General features: G+C 42.1%; 1 protein-coding gene across 2 annotated transcripts in view; it reads left to right on the forward strand.

Moving 5' to 3' along the window:
* lrp2a (low density lipoprotein receptor-related protein 2a) overlaps positions 1–21357 on the forward strand; it is a 135125-nt gene that overhangs the window by 26671 nt on the left and 87097 nt on the right. For both annotated transcript variants that reach the window (XR_008572556.1, XM_054788394.1), the window contains exons 12-19: positions 3002–3225; positions 6634–6840; positions 10347–10549; positions 10628–10768; positions 10847–11050; positions 16261–16453; positions 20687–20812; positions 20911–21041. Coding sequence is in view for 1 of the 2 variants with exons in the window: in XM_054788394.1 (XP_054644369.1) it covers positions 3002–3225; positions 6634–6840; positions 10347–10549; positions 10628–10768; positions 10847–11050; positions 16261–16453; positions 20687–20812; positions 20911–21041 (1429 nt within the window). In the remaining variant the exon portion in view is untranslated. The remainder of the gene's footprint in view (positions 1–3001; positions 3226–6633; positions 6841–10346; positions 10550–10627; positions 10769–10846; positions 11051–16260; positions 16454–20686; positions 20813–20910; positions 21042–21357) is intronic.

Genomic DNA, 21357 nt, shown 5'->3' on the forward strand with positions numbered 1-21357 from the left:
TGCACGTAAGGAGACATGACAGTATGGCATCATGAAGGCAGCGTTAGCCGCAAACTCCAAAGTTAACCACCTGTTAAAAAGTTAGGGGTGGTCCTTAGGTGTGTTAACTTTAACGTCAAGTTAACAGCCGGTTAAAGTTAATCGAGTTTTGGACAACAAGATAGCGGTGCCGTTAAAGTTAACGGTTGGTTAAGTCTACTTAACCAGTGGTTAAATAAATAACCAAGTTTTGAACAACCGGGCTCTGATGGTTAGTTGGCTCCAATTGTGGGGGAGTTACTGGTCAGACGTGGCAGGCCCAAATGCATTGTGAGGGTCTGCTGGTAACATCTGGCAGAGTCCCCTGTCAGAAGGAGTTTCAACTCCCACCTCCTGGAGAGCTTCGACCATGTTCTGAGGGAGGCAGCAGATAGTGAGTCCAATTGGGCCATGTTCCGTGCCTCCATTGTGGAGGCAGCTGATTGGAGCTGTGGCTGTAAGGTGGTCGGTGCCTGTAGTGGCAGTAATCCCAGAACCCATTGGTGGACATCAGCGGTCAGGGAGGGATGCTGTCAAACTGAAAAAGGAGTCCTATTGGGCCTTTTTGGCCAATGGGACTCCGGAGGCAGCTGACAGGTACTGCCAGGCCAAGCGGTTTGCGGCTCTTCGACTTCCGGACGGCTTTGAAGATATTGTGGACTGCCATCCGCCGTTTCAGCAAGGGGAAGAAATACACTGTCAACACCGTGTATGGTGGGGATGGTGTGCTGCTGACCTCAAATCGAGATCTTGTGGACCGATGGAAGGAACACTTTGAAGACCTCCTCAATCCCACCGACACGTCTTCTAGTGAGGAAGCAGTGCCTGGGGACTACACAGTGGGATCTCCTATTTCTGGGACTGACATTGCAGAGGTGGTCAAAAAGCTCCCCGGTGGCAGGGCCCGGGGGGTGGAGGAGATCTGCCCGCAGTTCCTTAAGGCCCTCGATGCTGTGGGGGTGTCTTGGTTGAAACGACTCTACAGTATCGCGTGTACATCGGGGGCGGTGCTTCTGAATTGGCAGACTGAGGTGGTGGTCCCCCTTTTTAAGAAAGGGGACTGGAGGGTGTGTTTCACTATCGTGGGATAACATTCCTTAACCTTCCTGGTAAGGCCTATTCAGGGGTTCTGGAGAGGAGGATCCACTGGATAGTTGAATCTTGGATTCAGGATAGCAGTGTGGTTTTTGTCCTGGTGTGGAACTGTGGACCAACTCTACAATGTCGGCAGGGTCCTTGAGGGTGCATGGGTGTTTGCCCAACCAGTCCACTGCTCTGTGGACTTGGAGAGTGTGTTCCTCGAGGAAACTTGTGGGGAGTACTCTGGGAGTATGGGGTAGCAGACCACCTAATTCAGGTGGGACGAGCTGAGACGAGCTCGGATGAGAATCAGTACCGCCAAGTTCAAGTCCATGGTTCTCACAGAAAATGGTGTCGTGCCATCTCTGGGTCCGGGATGCGGTCCTGCCCCAGGTGGAGGAGTTTAAATACCTCATGGTCTTGTTCACGTGTGAGAGAATGATGGAACCTGAGATGATGGTCGAATTGGTGCTGCGTCTGCAGTGATTTGAACTCTGCATCGGTCCGTTGTGGTGAAGACGGAACTGAGCCGAAAGGCTCTCAATTTACCTGTCTGTCTACGTTCTTACCATTACCTATGGTCATGAGCGTTGGGTAGTGACCGAAAGCACAAGCTGCCAAGATTAGTTTTCTTTTTGGGATGGCTGGGCTCTCCCTTAGAATAAAGTGAGAAGCACTGTCATCTGGGAAAAACTCTCTGAGTAGAAGCCAGATGATTTGGTTCAGGCATCTTGTCAGAATGCCTCCTGCACGCCTCCCTGGGAGGTGTAAAGGGCATGTCCAACCGGTAGGAGGCCTCTGGGAAGACCCAGGACATGTTGGACAGTGAATGTCTCTCATCTGGCCTGTGAACGCCTCGGGATCCACCGGGAAGAGCTGGATGAAGTAGCTAGAGAGAGGGAAGCCTGGGCTTCCCTGCTTAAGCTGCTTCCCTCAGATAAGCGCAAGAAGGTGGATGGATGGATGGCACAGTGTGGACTCAAATTTTTTTCAACCCTGCAAAAAAAAAAATCCCAGGAATGTTCTTGTGTGGACAGGACCTTAAGACAGTGTCCTCAGACGGAAGAAGACAATGTAGTTGCAATACCATCAAGGATTTCACACTTCTTACTTACATTTTGACAACACATTTGTATTCTATGTTTGCATCTTCTATTGTAGATGCATATTGCATTGTTTCTCTTTCCACCTTCTATTTTAGCATTTGAGATTCGTGCATCAGTGCCTGAGAAGAAATTAATGACATTTTGATGAAATAGTTATGTTGGATAGGAGTTATCACTGGAAGCATCTGCAATGCTGATACGATAATTAAATGATGGCCCCTGGCCCCTGCGCCATGGGGTCATAATGAAGGGGAAGCACTGTAAGACGTGAAAGCAAATCCACGTGTATTATCCTTAGACCTATCTGATAGGCAGCTATGATGGCCGCATACCAGCGTGCAATTTTTGTAAGGCGAGCTTGCAGAAAGCAATCATGCTGTACTTATTTTCTATGGCACCGTCCCTCGAAACACATTCTTTGCCCCGCTTAAAATGTTCTTCTGTCCCTTCCAGGGGCTCATCTTTTAAAGGGGATCTTTGTCAATGAAAGGCCTCTGTAGCTGCATGATGAAAGTAGGCAGGGTGAAATTAGGGCATGTGAATGTAAGCAGAGAGGTTATACCACACATATACAGTTTCTCTTGAACCGGGTCAGCAGAAAGTCCGAAAAAGCAAAGCTCTTCTAATTAGCTGCAATATATCAAGGAGAACAACTGTAATATTACCTCTATATTACTTCACGAGACTGTCACTAGGTTGATTCATTCCTCTTCTTAATAATATTTGCTCATTATTTCTCCAAGCAGTGACCACCTAGGAGCTAATTTCCCACCAACAATGCCATCTTTTGTGTACAGGTGTTTTCTGTGGACATGGATGGATCCAACATGCAGGTGGTTTTAAATGTATCAGTTGACTACCCTGAGAACCTGGCGGTGGACTGGGTGAACAATAAACTGTATGTGGTGGAGGCCAGTGTCAACAGGATCGACATGGTGGACTTAGATGGAAATAACCGGGTCACGCTCATCACCGAGAATCTGGGAAACCCGAGAGGACTGGCGGTGGACCCAACTGTCGGGTAAGCACATCTCCCCGTTCACCGTGCCCGCTCACACTATCTGTTTTGTGCTTCATTGGCACAGGATAATGGATGTGTGTGTGCGTGGGATTAGCAGATTGCCTGCAGTGGATTAGGGAGAAGCAATGTAAGTGATGACCCTAATTGTAATCCAATTCAAGGGAGGGGGGAGCCAGGTGGCTCCAGCTAAATTGCTTCTTTCCAATGAATAGGAGGGTGAGATGGACAACCACCAACCTGGGAATATAACACAGCATGTCTTCATACTCTTAACTCTTAAGACAGTGGTTGCAGACAGCAAGTAAAAAAATCCATTAAAATATGTAATATACAACTAATGTCTGTGCTCTTTTTGATATTTAATTTTAACGTATGCATTAGTTGTATCCATTAGGGATGCGCCAATCGATCGGCCAGTGATCAGTATCAGCTAGGGGTGCAACGCTAAACAAAATTCACGGTTTGGTTTGATACGTTTGTGTTACGGTTTGATATTTTTTCGATACAAAAACTAAATTACCGTGCCTTTTTTAATTTGAATTTTATTGACATTGCCAACATTTCTCACATTTTTCTCATTTTCAACATTTTCAGCATGGTATGAATGTGGGAGGCGGAGCTCAGTGGCTCTCTGCTTGACAATGCAACCTCAGCCAAAGTAGTTGATTGCAGATACACTGAGATTTCAGCAGAGAGTGCCGTCAGAAGTTCCATCCGTCCATCCATTTTCGATGCCGCTTATCCTCACTAGGGTCGCGGGGGCATGCTGGAGCCTATCCCAGCTGGGGATTGAGCAAGAGGCGGGCTACACCCTGGACTGGTCGCCAGTCAATCGCAGGGCACATATACTGTAGACAGTCATTCACACTCACATTCATACCTATGGACAATTAACCTAACATGCCTGTTTTTGGAATGTGGGAGGAAACCGGAGTACCCGGAGAAAACGCCATCAAAATTGATAAAATAAATATGAAACTGCGTATTGTTTGATACAGGGTTCACAGTTCAGTATGCACGTGTATTGAACTGTTCGTTACAGATACACATGTTGTTACACCCCTAGCGTTAAAAAATCACGTGAAAAACACCGCCAACACCGATCACAGAAGCCTTGTGGCTAGCACTATTGCAGTCCGCAACGACCCTTTTGTGCAGTGTAGTGTCTTGACCTAACTAGCGCCTTTGGCAGTGTCATCCTCCCACTTCACTTCCTTCAAAACAAAAACAATCATGTCTGCCTTGTGGAACCTAACTGTGTGGAACACACCAGGTTCGCCAAAGTCTCCTTAAAGAAGGCGACTCATCCTTTGGAAGTTTCAGAGTGATATATGCTTTCTTTAAAAAAATAAAGTAAAATATGTTATTGTCTAAATTAATTAATTAATTTTTTCTTACCATATAGCCAGTAGCAGGGGTGCAGCCAGGAATTCTAGGTCCCGTCCCATGAAAAAAAATGACGTGGACATGTAATTATGTGTATTAAAGTTTGAAAAGGTGACAAGTGTTTTAAAAAACAAAACAAACACATATGCTTGGTTTGATTAAAATAATTATAGAAAAAACATGAATTGATTTAATAAATAAATGAAAGAATAAAAGAATAAAAAGACTTAAATAAAAGTGTACAAAATAATAAAAATAAATAAAAAATAGCAATGACTGAAATAAAAGGGTAACAAATTATTAATATACTGTAAATAAAATTGAAAAATGACTTAAATAAAAGTGCGTTGCGACTTAATGACCATTGACTTAATGTTAATGTGGGTCCCAGGTTGAGACCATTTGAGAACCCTTGGTTTAAGACGCGACCAGTCCAGGGTGTACCCCGCCTCTCGCCCGAAGTCAGCTGAGATAGGCTCCAGCATACCCCCGCGACCCTAATGAGGAGAAGCGGTATAGAAAATGGATGGATGGGTTAAGACGCATTTGCTCCAGGTATTCCGGCTACAGGAATATTGTGATTTTATTGAGGGGTTCTGATATGAAGTGTGAAAATAATTTGCAGTGGAAGTCATTATTGACGTGACGTTTGCAAAATGCACACACTGTTTCTGTCCATCCATGGACCGGCCATCCATGGTCCATCCATCCTCTTCCTCTTATCCAATGGCATCCAAGCCTAATTACGAATGCCCAAACTTCCCTCTCCCTGGCTACCTCCTCAAGCTCCTCCGAGCGGTTCCCAGGCCAGGTGAGAGCCATAGTCCCTCCAACGTGTCCTGAGTCATCCTTGAACACCTCCCCAGGGAGGCGTCTGGGAAGCATCCTGACAAGATGCCCGAGCCAGCTCATTTGGCTCCTCTCAATGCGGAGGAGCAACGGATCTACTCCGAGTCTCTCCCGGATGACAGTGCTTCTCACCTTATATCTAAGGGTGAGCCCAGCCACCCTCATTTTGGTCGCTTGTGCTCACCATCTTGTCCTTTCGGTCACTACCCATAGCTCATGACCATAGGTGAGTGTAGGAACGTAGCTCGACAGGCAAATTAAGAGCTTTGCCTTTCGGCTCAGCTCCCTCTTCATCACAACGGACCGATGCAGAGTCCACATCACTGCAGACGCCGCACCAATCCGCCTGTCAATCTCACATTCCATCCGTCCCTCACTCATGAAGAAGACCCCGGTCTACAGGGAATGAACCACCTGAATTAGGTGGCCCCTGCAGTACTCCCCACAGGATTCATTGGGGAACACGGTCAGATGCCTTATCCAAGTCCACAAAACATATGTGGACTGGTTGGGCAAACTCTCAAGGGTCCTGCCGAGAGTGTAGAGTTGGTCCACAGTTCCATGACTAGGGAAAACCACACTGCTCCTCCTGAATCTGAAATTCAACTGTCTGGCAGATCCTCCTCTCCAGAATCCCTGAATAGACCTTACTGAAGAGTGTGATCACACGATGGGGAACATTCCCAACGAGTGGTCCAGAATCTCTTCGAAGCTATCCGGAAGTCATTCTCCATGGCTTCCTCAAACTCCTCCCACGTCCGAGTTTGGCTTGGCGACTGCCAGAGCTACAAACTGCTTGTCCTGCTGGTACCTGTCAATTTCTGCTATACAGATAATATGACCGAGTACAGACACTTTGAAAATCCAATAACAATCCTTACCTTTCGTATTCGCTGCCATCGCGCTCGTTAATTAGCGTGGGAAGCGCCTGATCGCCTTCTGTTTTCTTTCTAACAGCTGCAAAGCAAGAATCTAGGCTGTAGTTATGGGGCGAAATGACTCCATATGAATAAAACCTTATTAAAGTAATGATCATGTGGTGTACAGTCATGACTGACATATATTGACATAATGTTCTTTTCCCCACTCTTCACCTGATTTTTATGAAGTGGCAATGATTGAATACTGCAAAAAATAAGCACTTTGGGACTAACTGAAATGTCCCCTCCACAGCTACATGTTCTTCTCAGATTGGGAGGCCCTCAATGGACAGCCGGGTCTTGAGCGAGCCTACATGGACGGAAGCAACCGTTACGGGATCATCAGGAGCAAACTGGGCTGGCCAGCTGGCATCACACTGGACATGGAGGCCAAGCGTGTTTACTGGGTGGATAGTCGCTATGATTACATTGAAACTGCAACCTATGATGGTCTTCACAGGTAAATAAGATTTTAAAAATGATTTTATTTCTCGAGATTTGGTTTCGAAATAAGCACACAGCATAAATATACATTTTATTTATGATCCATGTTATGGGATTCTCTCTTCCTATCTGTCCTTGTAGTTTTCAACCAATCTTCAGATAAGTTTTATTATGCTACCTGTATATCTGGGCAGGCAGCCTATTCATTTTGAAAGTGACATCTGTGTCAAGGTAGCCAACGTCAGGGTAACTATATTTTGGTTACCGCAAACCAGAACATTCAACCTGACCATGAGATATTCAAATAATACTCAAAGTTCACTCAAAGATACCTAATCATTTCAAGACATTTAAAGTATGCTCCTCTGTATGGATAGAAAACACTTATGTTACAAAATACTAGCTATAACCAAAGACAGAACGTACAAAAGCTTGCAGGAAAATTATTCCAAAAAGAGAACGCCATAGGAACCTGAGGCCAAAATGCTTGTTTGGGAATGTAACCAATGTTTGGGGGGAAAAATGTGCCCTCTAAGTCGCAGGAACTTGGGAATTTGTACCGCTGTTGCGCATGACGTCCCCAATTTCAACATCGACATCAACTCAGCAAGCGTCAGAGGACTAACTCTGTGCATATGTTTTGCTTTTTCTTTCACTCTTTGCTCTTTTTTCCTATTTTTGCTATTTTGTTTTATTTTTTGAATATTTCAACTTTCTTTGTAAATTTTATTTTTGTAATATTATGGCTTTATTCTCATTAGGCATGGGCTGGTTATGGGTTTCAAGGTATGCCACGGTTGAAAAAGTGAAGTCAAAAAAGAAAGTGTGACTTTTTATGCCCCAGATTGTCATACTGTCAGAATCTTATTCCGACCCATGCCTAATTCCCATAATATTATAATTTATTCCCCCCAACCTAATTTTCAAAAACGACAACTTTATTTTGTTTGGTTTGTTTCTCATAGAAGTACGTCTTTTTAAAAAATTATTTACTTTTTCTACTCTGCGCTGGTAAAATCAATTTTTTTTTGTTAAAGAGATTTTGTTGTGAGATTACAACTTTTTTAATCTTAATATTTTGACCTCATTCTCATAAAACTACAGCTGTTTTTTCCATTTCTACTAGGTTTTTTTTTTAGTTTCCAGCTGTTTCAACTTTTTTCTTGTAAATTTTCTTCTAATATTTATTAGAGATGCACGATATGTTTTTTTCAAACCGATACCTGCTCACTTTCACTGCTTTCTGCTCAGGACCAATATGGTGTATGGTACTGATAAACGATAACTTTTTTATATCTACTTTTTTAAAATTTAGATTTAACTGTAGTTTGTGCACACCTGGAGGTAAGAAGGACTGGAACAAATTTGGAAAAAAATTGGATTTGACCAACTCTGCCTGTTGAATTGTCCTAATCAAATATCATGACATTGCCACTACCACATCACTATCAGGAGAACCAGAGTATAGAGCGGAGGGAGCCACATGCTGTGGCCCAGCAAGGTGCACAATACAGTGTATTTGGACACAAGTTCCGAGCAGCCGGTGTGCCGCTATAGAGGTCAGGAGAACTGGAGCATAGAGTGGGAGGAGCCACCTAGCGTGGCCCAGGAAGGTACACTGTATTCAGGCACATGGTCCAAGCCTTTTGGCGTTTTAGGTGTTTGATAAGGTTTTTTATGTACTTGATGAGTTTTTTCCCTCATTGCGCAGCATTTAGTACAACATCCTTCCTCTTAAAGTGGCTGTTAGTTTACAAGTGAGGTCAGGGGAAGTTATGATAGGCCGTTAACGTCACAGAAGCGCTTGGTTTGCTCACCGGCACAACATGTGTAATTTCACCTCATTGGAGAGTTTTTTTTAAATTATTTGTTATCGGAGCGGAAGCAGTGCCTGGGGACTCCGTGGTGGGTTCTCCTATCCCTGGGACTGAGGTTACCGAGGTGGTCAAGAAGCTCCTTGGTGGCAGGGCCCCTGGGGTGGATGATATCCGCCCGGAGTTTCTTAAGACCCTGGATGCTGTGGGAGTGTCTAGGTTGACACGACTCTGCAGCATTGCATGAACATCGGGGGAGGTGCCCCTGGATTGGCAGTCCTGGGTGGTGGTCCCATTTTGGGGGACCGGAGGGTGTGTTCCAAATATCGTGGGATCACACTTCTCAGCCTTCCTGTAAGGTCTATTCAGAGGTTTTGGAGAAGAGGATCCCCCGCATAGTTGAATATCGGATTCAGGAGTAGCAGTGTGGTTTTCGTCCTGGTCATGGAACTGTGGACCAGCTCTATACTGTCGGCAGGGTCCTTGAAGGTGCATGGGAGTTTGCCAAACCAGCCTACGTCTTTTGCGGACTTGGAGAAGGCATTCGCCCGTGTTCTTGGAGGAATATTGTGGGGAGTACTCCGGGAATATGGGGTATCTGACCACCTAATTCAGCTGTTCGTTCCCTGTATGACCGGTGTCAGAGTTTAGTTCACATTGCCGGTAGTAAGTCTGACCCGTTTGCAATGAGGGTTGGCGTCCAGGGCTGCCCTTTGTCACCGATTCTGTTCATTACTTTTATGGACAGAATTTCTAAACTCTTGAATCTTGAATCTTGAATCTGCTAGGCGCAGTTAGGGCGTTAAGGGGAGGAGGCTGCAGGATTGGGTCTCTGCTTTTTGCAGATGATGTGGTCCTGTTGGCTTCATCGAGCCGTGACCTTCAACTCTCCATGGATCGGTTCGCAGCCGAGTGTGAAGCGGGTGGGATGAGAATCTATTTTTCATGTTCAGATTTTTTGGTATGACACCATAATTCCCTCATATCGGCCCTAATTATCATGCACCCCTCATTTCAACGTTTTTCTTATAAAATTTTCTTCTTGCAATTGTGACTTTTGAGTTTATTCTCACAACTTTTTCCGCAACCTATTTTTCCCCAAATTGTATTTGTTGTTTTGTTTAGTTTCTCATAAGACTTCAAATTAAGTCATAATTACCAGCGGTGCACAATAATTACCAGACCGATAACTATCGTGTACCCCTTGTAATTATGACTTTATTCCCATAATATTATGACTTTATTCTTGTAACATTCTAACTTTTTCCTCAACCTAATTTTGCAGAATTACAACTTTATTAATTGTTTTTTTTCTTTAAAAAAATAATATTACGACTTTCATAAAACATCTTTCTTTAATATTAGAACTTTATGCTACTAAAATTTGGGTTTTTTCCTCTTCTATTGTACAACAGTCCAACTTTTTTTAAATATTTTGACTTTATGCTTGTAAAATTACTGATTTTAAATTTTATTTGTGGTTTTCTTGTAAAAGTATATTTTTAGAATTTGCCATGGGACAACCTTGCCCTAGCCAACGCCTTTGACTCACTTCCTGTCCCAATTTTAAATGTATCGTCTTGCAAACTTTCATGGAATCTATAATACTAAGGAAGACCCCAAGGGAAAATCAAAATCTTACTATCATTGTTGCTCTTCTACAGAACAAGTACCCTTCTGAGTATTCCGTTACTTTGTCCACTAATAGGAAGACTGTTGTCCATGGAGGGGCTGTGGTCCCACACCCGTTTGGCATAAGCCTGTTTGAGCACAGCCTGTATTTCACCGACTGGACAAAAATGGCGGTGATGAAAGCAAACAAGTTCTCAGACGTCAATCCTCATGTGGTCTACGCGACGTCGCAGACGCCACACGGGGTGGCAGTGATACATCATCTTAAACAGCCGCATGGTAAGCCTGATTGTCCATGCGATTCCTGCAGGGAATGGCGTCTTAATGACACTTGATGGTGTTTGGTTTTGTCTTCAGTGGCAAACCCTTGCGAGGTGTACAGAGGTGGATGTGATCACATCTGCGTTTTGAGTCACAGGAGTGACAATGGGGGATTGGGCTACCGCTGCAAGTGTCGCATAGGCTACGACCTACACACTGATGGCAAGACATGTTTGGGTATGAGAACGTGTTCCCCATCGAATGACCAAATATTGATCTGCCTTTTTTCAATGTGGACTTTCTTCTGATTTCCAGCTGTTAGGCAGTTTCTGCTCTTCTCCAGCCAACTGGCTGTGAGAGGGATCCCCTTCAACCTCTCCTCCCAGGAGGACATCATCCTGCCCATCACTGGATCCCCTTCCTACTTTGTTGGGGTGGACTTCAGTGCTGAGGATGATGCTATCTTCTTCTCGGACACAGCCAAGGACATCATCTACAAACAGAAAGTGGATGGGACTGGTGAGTATTTCTTACCGATATACCGAAATTGTCCAGCGCTTCATTACCGGTACCAATATCAGACAGAAGCTCTTCCCTCATGACCACATGATGCTTCTTTTTACTGGGGCCACTGGAATGCGTTTCACAAATAAACACTGTTTAGCCTTGTTTACACCTGCACACAGTTTCTCCCTGCCGTAGTCCGCAATTTTGCGTGCCAATGAGTAAATTAGTGGTTAACAGTTGTGAAGTACAGTAGTACCTCGCATAACATAAACCTCCTTTTACATAAATTCCACTAATCATAAAGAATTTATGTAAAGTTTTTGCTTTGTATTACAGAAGAAATTCCATATAACATAAAGCGTCAAGTCAGTGCAAGTGTTTTTTTTTTTCAATCAACTTTATTAATGCCTCAAGTCGGTGCAAGTTCAGACTAACACTTCGTGACGCCTTCTGACGCATCACGCTCTCATTGGCTGATTTTCGAGGCACCGCTTCCGCTCTCATCTCATTGGCTGATTATCGGGGCACCGCCTACGCTCTCATCTCATTGGCTGAGTTATACAGCACGTACGTGAGTTTGTGTGAGAGACAGGCTTGTCCCTTCAACCTCCTTCCTCTTCCTAGTCCCCCTGAAACTAACTTAAACAATTAAGTTAAGTTACAAATTAAAATTTGGCACACAGCATTATCGTGTAGTGCGTGTGCGTTTGTCTGTGAGACCAGCTGACTCTTAGACTCTTTGAGTCGCATTTCGACTCAGGCTAGTCCTCCTCCTCCTTCCTGCCTCCACTTGCGCTCCTGATCAAGACATCTCGTGAATGGTAGGATTGTTTTTGTTTTTCAGTTTTATTCATTTACAATAATCTTATTTATTACCTTATTTTATATTGGAATGTTACTCTACTATGTTTATGCTAACGTTTTATTTTATTTTCCCACCATATTTGGTGGACTTTTGAATATTTTGAAGTGCCAAATGGGTGAGTTTGGGAAGATCTTGGAACGGATTAGGCTATTTACATGTATTTTACGCTTCATATAACATAAAATCCCTATAACATAAAGGTTCTCGGAATGGATCATTAACGTTGTAGTGGTGTCTACTGTATGTGTAAACTGCGGGGCTGCGTGCCAGTGCACAATAAAAATGTAGAAATGTTCAAAGCTTGTGGCACGCATGATTTCCGTAAACTAGTTGTGAATGCACCACAACCAATGTGCAAACAATGCGAGCGGTGCGTATCGAAGCGTGCCTCTGTGTGTCTCATTCACATGAATGCGTTAACTTTTCCACCACCACTTTGAGCAATTCGGGGGGAATTCTCAAGTAATTTCTGCAGCCTGTTAAACCGTCCTTTGTCTATATTTTATTTTATTTTGCCTTGTAGTCGCTCAATCAGTATTTATACTGCTACTGTACATGCTTGACCAGTAGAGGGCACTGTGACACTGCTAATGGGACCAACAGAGGCAAAGTTAGAGCTAATGAAACCAACAGAAGAAGAGTTAGACCCCTGGGAGATAAAGCTACATGGAAAGCTAAATTATACAACCCGGACAGAGCGTGTGATTAAAGTTTATGAAGAGTTAATAGGCCTGCTTAATTCTACACCACCCACAGAACACTACCTCTTTTAGAAGAGTCTAACGATGACGACCATTTGTCCTTTTTTTCAATATCTCCTCCTCCAACTCCACCACAACGACGTATGCTCGACCACTCCTCTTCAAAGGTAAATAACATTTATCATTACGTATTATTATATTACTTTTATTATTGTTTTTTTCATTAATTATCCTCGTTTAATATTACTACTGCATCCAAACTCATATTTACTGTACATACGTACACATATACTGTACAGTAGACGCCCCTACAACGTAAATAATCCGTTCCGAGAACCTTTATGTTATAGGGATTTTATGTTATACGAAGCGTAAAATACATGTAAATAGCCTAATCCATTCCGAGATCTTCCCAAACTCACCCATTTGGCACTTCAAAATATTCCAAGTCCACCAAATATGGTGGGAAAATATAAGAAAACGTTAGCATAAACATAGTAGAGTAACATTCCAACATAAAATAAAGTAATAAATAAGATTACTGTAAATGAATAAAACTGAAAAACAAAAACAATCCTACCGTTCACGAGATGTCTTGATCAAGAGCGCAAGTGGAGGCAGGAGGGAGGAGGAGGACTAGTCTGAGTCGAAACGCGACTCAAAGAGTCTAAGAGTCAGCTAGTCTCACAGACAAACGCACACGCACTACACGATAATGTTGTGTGCAAAATTATAATTTGTAACTTAACTTAATTGTTTAAGTTAGTTTCAGGGGGACTAGGAAGAGGAAGGAGGTTGAAGGGAGAAGCCTGTCTCTCACACAAACTCAGGTACGTGCTGTATAACTCAGCCAATGAGATGAGAGCGTAGGCGGTGCCCCGATAATCAGCCAATGAGATGAGAGCGGAGGCAGTGCCCCGAAAATCAGCCAATGAGAGCGTGATGCGTCACCAAGTGTTTAGGTTGTTCAAGTCTGAACTTGCACCGAGTTGAGGCATTAATAAAGTTGATTGAAAAAAAAAAGACTTGCACTGACTTGACGCTTTATGTTATATGGAATTTCTTCTGTAATACGATGCAAAAACTTTACATAAATTCTTTATGTTCTGTGGAATTTATGTAAAAGGAGGTTTATGTTATGCGAGGTACTACTGTACTTTGTTTTTGGTGCTTGTTTCCCAAGTATATTAGTGCGTGTGTGAATGTATAAATGAGAAGCATTAACTTTGCAGCAGTGGACAAACTCATGTCTATGCTTGTTGCTTGTTGTCGAGTGGAACGTAAACTGATTGGTGCCACCTACCTCGACTCCTGTCTTGTTGTGAATCACATCTCCACCTTTGGTGACCCTCGACGTGGGTAAAAATGTCGAATGACAACAGATACAGCGAGACCATGCCGGTGCCACTACAACCTAACGAGTTAGCTAACGTCAGTGCTATCTGCGGCACATCAGAATATAAAGCCCAGGTCCGACTGCGAGGAATAACACTGAACATGGTGAAGTATTTCCACGTATTGGCGCTGCTGGATGCCTCGATGACGGCAAGTACAGGAGCCCATCGGCCTATATATACAGTAGTTTTTTTCATTATAGAGAAAAACCCAATACCGATATGAACCGATATTTTTATCTGTGGGCCGATATCAGACATGCCTAAAAAGAAATGATAGAAAAACGGCCATATTTATTTTAAACATTTTCTCTCAACAAAATAGTCGTTACAAAATCCCGATCAATAGTCAACTGAAATAACATATATTTTCTTAATAAATCCACTAATAAGAGTCCAATGAAATATTGCTGACAATGATACCATCTGGAAAGCTGCACATTTGTATGTGGCACAAATATCCGTATAGGAATCGCTTGCATGGTGATTCCGAGTGATTCCTCCTGAGGCATGATATTGTATGCAAATTTTGCACATATAAAATTGCAGTTTATGAGAGGTGCATGATAACTATGCATGACCGATAATTATTGGGCCAATATGAGGGAATTATGACGTCATACAGATACATTCGATAACATAAAAAAAAAAAACGCTCCTATGAGGCAAGATTACTCTTACTATGCATGTGACCAAATCAAGTGCTTCTTTTTTCTCCTGCCTGTGACACTAATGGCCTGTCGTAACTTCCCCTGAGCTCACTTTTCGAGAAAGGCATTTTGCATGCTAGTTGTACCGAATGCTCTGCGATGAGGGGGGAAAAAAACGATCAAGCACACAAAAAACCTTGTCAGCCACCTGAAAAGCCAGCGACGTGGCATTTGAAAAGTGCAAAAGGTTTTGTGGTGTCACACCGGCTACTCGGAGCATGTGCCCGAAGACAGTGTATCTTGCTGGACTACGCCAGGTGGCTCCTCACGCTCCATACTCCGGTTCTACTGATCTCCGTCGCGGCACACCGGCTGCTCGGACCATGTGTCCGAATATAGTGCACTTTGCTGGGCCACAGCAGGTGGATCCCTCCTGATCTATACTCTGGTTCTCCTGTTAGTAGTGATGTGGTAGTAGTAATGTCATGATATTTGATCAGGACTAATCAACAAATCCCAATTTGTTCCAGTCTGTCTTACCTCCAGGTTTGCACAAACTACAGTTAAATCTAAAATAAAAATAAAAATGTTATTGCTTATCGGTATTATATCGGCCAGTATCGGTATCATATGTCTTGAGAAGCAGAAAGCTATTGATATTGGTATGGGTTTGAAAAAAAATATATTGCGCATCTCTATTATATACAATTTGAAGGCGAAACTTGGACATAATTCCTGACCATGGACATACTGAACTAAACGAGAAAAAACTATGTAGATATGGACTAAAGCCAAAATCGGTCAATAATATTGGTCAGCCGATAATATCTGACATCCCTGGTTTTTTGCCTTCTGCTGGAGTTGATCTGTTAATAGTTATACAGGGTCAGGCAAAATGATCTGACACATTTGTAGGTTAAATAAAAGGCAAATAATGTAAAGAAACAAGAAAGTGTTTTTATTTTTGAAAAGTACATATAATGCCATTCTGTTTCATTATGTTTTAAAAATTAAATCAGTCAAATGGGATCCATTATTGTCCACACACTCAATGCAGATCCAGTAGCTGTGAAGTACCATAACCAGATGGTGTTTCCAGCTCGTACGGGATCATGTCTACCAAGACTGAAGTGCAAACGGAACGCTCGTTGTGTTGCAGTTACAGATTAATTTGTTTTGATAAACGTTTCCACAATGAAAGCGCGATGCTCACCAGTCCAATTCATGGCAGCAAGTGAAAAAGAAATGAAAAACAATGGCATTATAAAGAAACAAAGCAAAATGGCATTATATGAAAAAAAATGGCATGATTTGTACTTTTCAAAAATAAAAACACTTTTTTGTTTCTTTACTTTATTTGCCTTTTATTTAACCTACAAATGTGTCAGATCATTTTGCCTGACCCTGTAGTTTATCCATCCAAGAAGTGAAAGTATTTAGAAACATCCACTAGTGATGCTCCATTGCATCCAGTAGACACGTTTTTGGAGCAGCCCTAGTTCTGCTCTTCTGGTTCACTTGAGGATACTGCAAGCTGACGGTCTGTTTAGTCACATGGGCCCTGCTTTCAGCTCTGTGTTTAAGAGAGGTCTCACTGGTTTCATGTGTGCAGGCAGGGAGGTGCTGGCAGCCAACAGAGTGGATGGCGTGGAGGACCTGGCTTACGACTGGATTTCTAAAAATCTCTACTGGACTGACCCGCGATACAGGAGCATATCTGTAATGAAGGTTGTTGATAAGTCCAGGAGGGCCATCATACAGAACCTCAACAACCCAAGGGCCATCGTGGTGCATCCTCTTGTTGGGTACATCTTTATAAGAAAACACATTTACAAATGATACCTGGGAATAATCTCATTGATCCAGGTCATTATATTCTCAGGGCATTGAATTGATGGCAACAGGACTGTTCAGGTTGTCTTAGAAGATCCTGCACCATCCCCTCAGACTAGAGTTGTCCTTTCTAGTCAGATTGGAGCTGTCCTACCTAGTCTTTGAGCATGAACTAATGAAGCCTACTTGGATGAGAAGCGATATACAGTATGTTCTTAGACAACCTGCACAGTCCAGTTGCGATGGATTCTGATTGTCAGGTGTACACAACCATGAGTGTACAGGGGTGTGAAAAAGTGTTTGCCCCCTTCCTGATTTTTTTGCACGTTTGTCACACTTTTTGTGTAAGATCATCAAACAAATAAAAAAAATTAGTCAATGACAACACAACCGAACACAAAATGCATTTTTTAAATGAAACATTTTATTTATTAAGGGACAAAAAAAATCCTAAATCCCTGTGTGAAAAAGTGATTGAAGTTAAAGTCAGTGTTCATGACTCCACCATAAGAAAGATAATGGGCAAAAATGGCTTGCATAGCAGAGTTCCAAGATGAAAACCACTGCTGAACAAAAGAATGTTGAGGCTTGTCTCAATTTTGCCAGAAAACATCTTGATGATCCCCAAGACCTTTGGGAAAATACTGTATGGTCTGGCAAAACAAAAGTTTAACTTTTTGGAAGGTGTGTGTCCCATTAGATCTGGCGTAAAAGTAACGACACATTTCAGAAAAAGAACATTATACCAACAGCAAAATATGGTGGTGGTAGTGTGATGGTCTGCCGCTGTTTTGCTTCTTCAGGACCTGGAAGACTTGCTGTGATAAATGGAACCATGAATTCTGCTACCGACCAAAAAATCCTGAAGGAGAATGGAAAAAGTTGTAATCTAACAGGAAAAAGTAATCGTTTTACGAAAATAATGTTGTAATATTATAATACACTCCTGATCAAAATCTTAAGACCAGTTGATAAATTGCTAGAATTAGCATTTTGCACATTTGGATCTTAATGAAGTTTTAAGTTGCAGAAGTAGAGTGCAATATGCAAAAGCATGAAGGGGGAGTGAGACAAAAAGTATTTTGAAAAAGTAATTTATTGAAAACAACAATTAAACTGAAATAGGCTGTTTATCAGCTGATCAAAAGTTTAAGACCATCGCTCAAAAAATAACAAAAAACTCTCCAAACCAGAACAAAAAATGTTCTCAGTAGGACTCAATAATAAGAAGCTCCACCATTCTTGTTAATCACTTCAAAAATTGCTTTGTGCATGCTTGATGCGAGTGTTTCCAGGAGGCTCCAAGTGGTGAAGATGGCTTCAAAAAAAAAAAAAGAAAAAAAAAAAAAAGAAGATGGCTTCACCAAGGGCATCAACTGTCTGGAACTGATGGCCATTTTTAGAAACTTTCCTTGCCATCATCCCCAAATGTTCTCTATGGGATTTAAATGAGGGGAACATGCAGGATGGTCCAAAAGAGTGATGTTATTCTCCCTGAAGAAGTCCTTGGTCAAGCGAGCATTGTGAACTGCAGCGTTGTCCTGTTGAAAAACCCAGCTGTTACCACACAGACGAGGGCCCTCAGTCATGAGGGATGCCCGCTGCAACATCTGCATCCGTTTGACGACCCTGCACCACCTGAAGCTCCAGTGTTCCACTGAATGAAAAAGCACCCCAGATCATGATGGACCCCCTCCACTGTGAAAACATCTCAGGTGGGATCTCCTTGTCATGCCAGTAACGTTGGAAGCCATCTGGACCATCAAGGTTACATTTTTTCTCATCAGAGAAAAAAACTTTTTTCCACCTTTCAATGTCTCATGTTTGATGTTCCCCAAAGTCTAAACGGGCAGTTTTGTGGCGTTGAAGGAGACGACGTCTTTAAATTAGTTTTTTGTTTTTTAAACCCTTTTGCTGCAGATACCGTCTGATGGTTATTGCGTTGCAGTCGGCACCAATAAGGGCCTTAATGTGGGTGGTGTCTTGATGCACAGCCAATCGGATCCTCCGGCTCAGCGCAGGTGTGATTTTTTTGGGTCTATCACTTGACTTTTTTTCCCATAATGCTCAGGATCTTTCAAAAAAATTTGAATGACTGTCTTACTGCTCCCAACATCAGCAGCAATGGCACGCTGCGAGAGGCCTTGCTTATGCAGCTCGACAATCCGACCATGTTCAAAAAGAGAAAGCTTCTTAGCTTTAGCCATCAGGAGGGCATGACAGTGTGAATGCCTGACAGAAAATGAAAAATTTCAGCAGATTTTGGCTTTTATAGCCTGTGTTTTTAAACTTTTGATCAGGTGATAACGTATTTCAGTTTTGTTTTGTTTTTGTTTAAATCACAAGTTCTAAATGTTTTTTGTCTCACTCCCCCTTCTTGCTTTTGCATATTGTAGCTCTACTTAGAACCTCATTAAGATCCAAATGTGCAAAATGCAAATCCTAGCAAATTTTCAGCTGGTATAAGATTTTGATCAGGTCTGCATATTCAAGATTCAAGAGATTCAAGAGAGTTTTATTGTCATGTGCATAGTAAAACAGCAGTTATACCATGCAATGAAAATCTTATTCTGTTCATTCTCCCAAGAAAAGAAGGAAAACACAAGAAAGAATAAGAACATAAGAAAACATAAACACATAAACATATATACCAATAAATTAAGCAACAACAACAGAAGAGACTCTAATACAAGTAAATAATACCAATAAATAAATCAATAAATAAAGTGCTATGAGTGTGTGCGTGTGTTGCTTGCGGCGTGTGCGAGTGCTTCGTTGAGGAGCCTGATGGCCTGTGGGTAAAAGCTGTTAGCCAGCCTTGTGGTCCTGGACTTCAAACTCCTGTAGCGTCTGCCTGACGGTAGGAGTGTGAATAATGAGTGTTGTGGATGTGTGCTGTCCTTGATGAGGTTGTGTGTTCTTCGTAGGACTCTAGTTTTATAAATGTCTTGCAGTGAGGGGAGGTCTTGATTACCCGCTGGAGTGCCTTCCTATCACGTGTTGTACAGTTACCGTACCAAACAGTGATGGAGGCGGTAAGGACACTTTCGATAGTGCATCTGTAGAAGCAACTCAGGATTGTGGTGGGCATGCCAAATTTCCTCAGTCTTCTCAGGAAGTACAGTCTCCTTTGGGACTTCTTCATAATTTGTTGGGTGTTGTGAGACCAGGTGAGGTCCTCGCTGATGTGTGTGCCAAGGAACTTGAAGGTTTTCACCCTCTCCACCTCATTATGATACATATAAAGTGTACTTGTGTGTACCTTGCAGGGCCAAGCCAGTTGGTGATCCCCTGACCTCCGTAGCGGCACACCGGCTGCTCGGAGCATGTGTCTGAATATAGTGCACTTTGCTGGGCCACAATAGGTGGCTCCCTCCGCTCTATACTCTGGTTCCCCTGATAGTAGTGATTTGGTAGTAGTAATGTCATGATATTTGATTGGACAAATCAACAGGTACATTTGGTAAAATCCAAATCCAAAATCTAAACTTGAATTAAAATTTAAAAAGTAGATATAAAAAAGTTATTGGTTTTTGGTACAATATTGGCCTTGAGAAGCAGAAAGCATTGATTTGAAAAAAAAAAAGCAAGATATGGTGCATCTCTAGTTTAAATAGTTGGAAAATTAAAATACAACAGAAATGGGGAAAAAACAGCTGTCATTTTTTAAAAATAAAGTCAACATATTTAGAGAAAACTGCCGGATTCTAAATAAAAAAAAGTTGAAATCTTATGAAAATTATCTTGAAATATTATGAGGAAAAATAATGTAATTTTAGTCCAATTGAGCTGAAATATTAAAGAAAAAAAATGTTGGTATTTAAAAGTTGGACTATAATGAGAAAAAAAATAAATAAAGTTGTAATTTTTGGAAAATTAGGTTGGAGAAAAAGTTTTAATCTTTGGAAATAGAATTTGCGAAGATCATTTAAGAAAAAATAAAACAACAACAACAACAGTAAACATTGGAAACACCTATATGACGAAGCTGAGATGCATTTTTTGTCTTGAAATATAATATATACTTAACACAGTACATGTGTTGCTTTACAAAATATCACAGTGGCAAAGTTACATCCTTTCATTTTTCACTATGTGGCCCTCGCTGGACAAACATTTAGACACCCCTGGCCTATAGTGTTCAATTAACCCTTACTGCTGACCTGCTAATTCCAGCCATTCTTGTTGTTTTTATGCTTTCCCAGCTATATTTTTTGGACAGACTGGTACCGGCCAGCAAAGATTATGAGGGCTTGGAGCGATGGCTCACATTCCCTGTCTCTCGTGAACACCACTCTTGGTTGGCCTAATGGCCTCGCTATTGACTGGAGGTGAGTGGTATTACGATTATTATTATTATCAAAGCAAAATTATTTGTGTTCTATGAATTTTATTTGGACATTTTGCCTTTTGTTTCTTCTTCACCCAGCTCCATGCGTTTGTATTGGGTGGATGCCTTCTTTGACAAGATTGAACACAGCAATTTTGATGGACACAATAGGCTTTCTTTGGACCGCGTTGCTCAGATGTCCCATCCGTTTGGACTCACCATTTTTGACGGTAATAATATAGCTCTGGTTTGCATATACAGTGGAACCTCAATTTTGGAGTGTCCAAAGAGTGGTGTATTTTTATTGGCTCGCCGCATGTTCTAAAAATAGAATTTAACAAGAAAGCAAACAGCAGCAAAAATGGAAAAATCAGCAAGAATGAAGTCAAAATATTAGGAGAAAAAACTTATAATCTAATGAGACAAGAATAATGTGACATTATGAGGAAAAATAATGTCATGTTAGCAGTATAAAGTTAATACAGTCAAACTTGTCTATAGCGGCCACTAGAGGGAGTCTGCAAAAGTGGCCGCTATAGACAGGTG

The sequence above is a fragment of the Dunckerocampus dactyliophorus genome, chromosome 9, assembly GCF_027744805.1.
Source record: "Dunckerocampus dactyliophorus isolate RoL2022-P2 chromosome 9, RoL_Ddac_1.1, whole genome shotgun sequence".
NCBI classification, from domain to species: Eukaryota; Metazoa; Chordata; class Actinopteri; order Syngnathiformes; family Syngnathidae; genus Dunckerocampus; species Dunckerocampus dactyliophorus.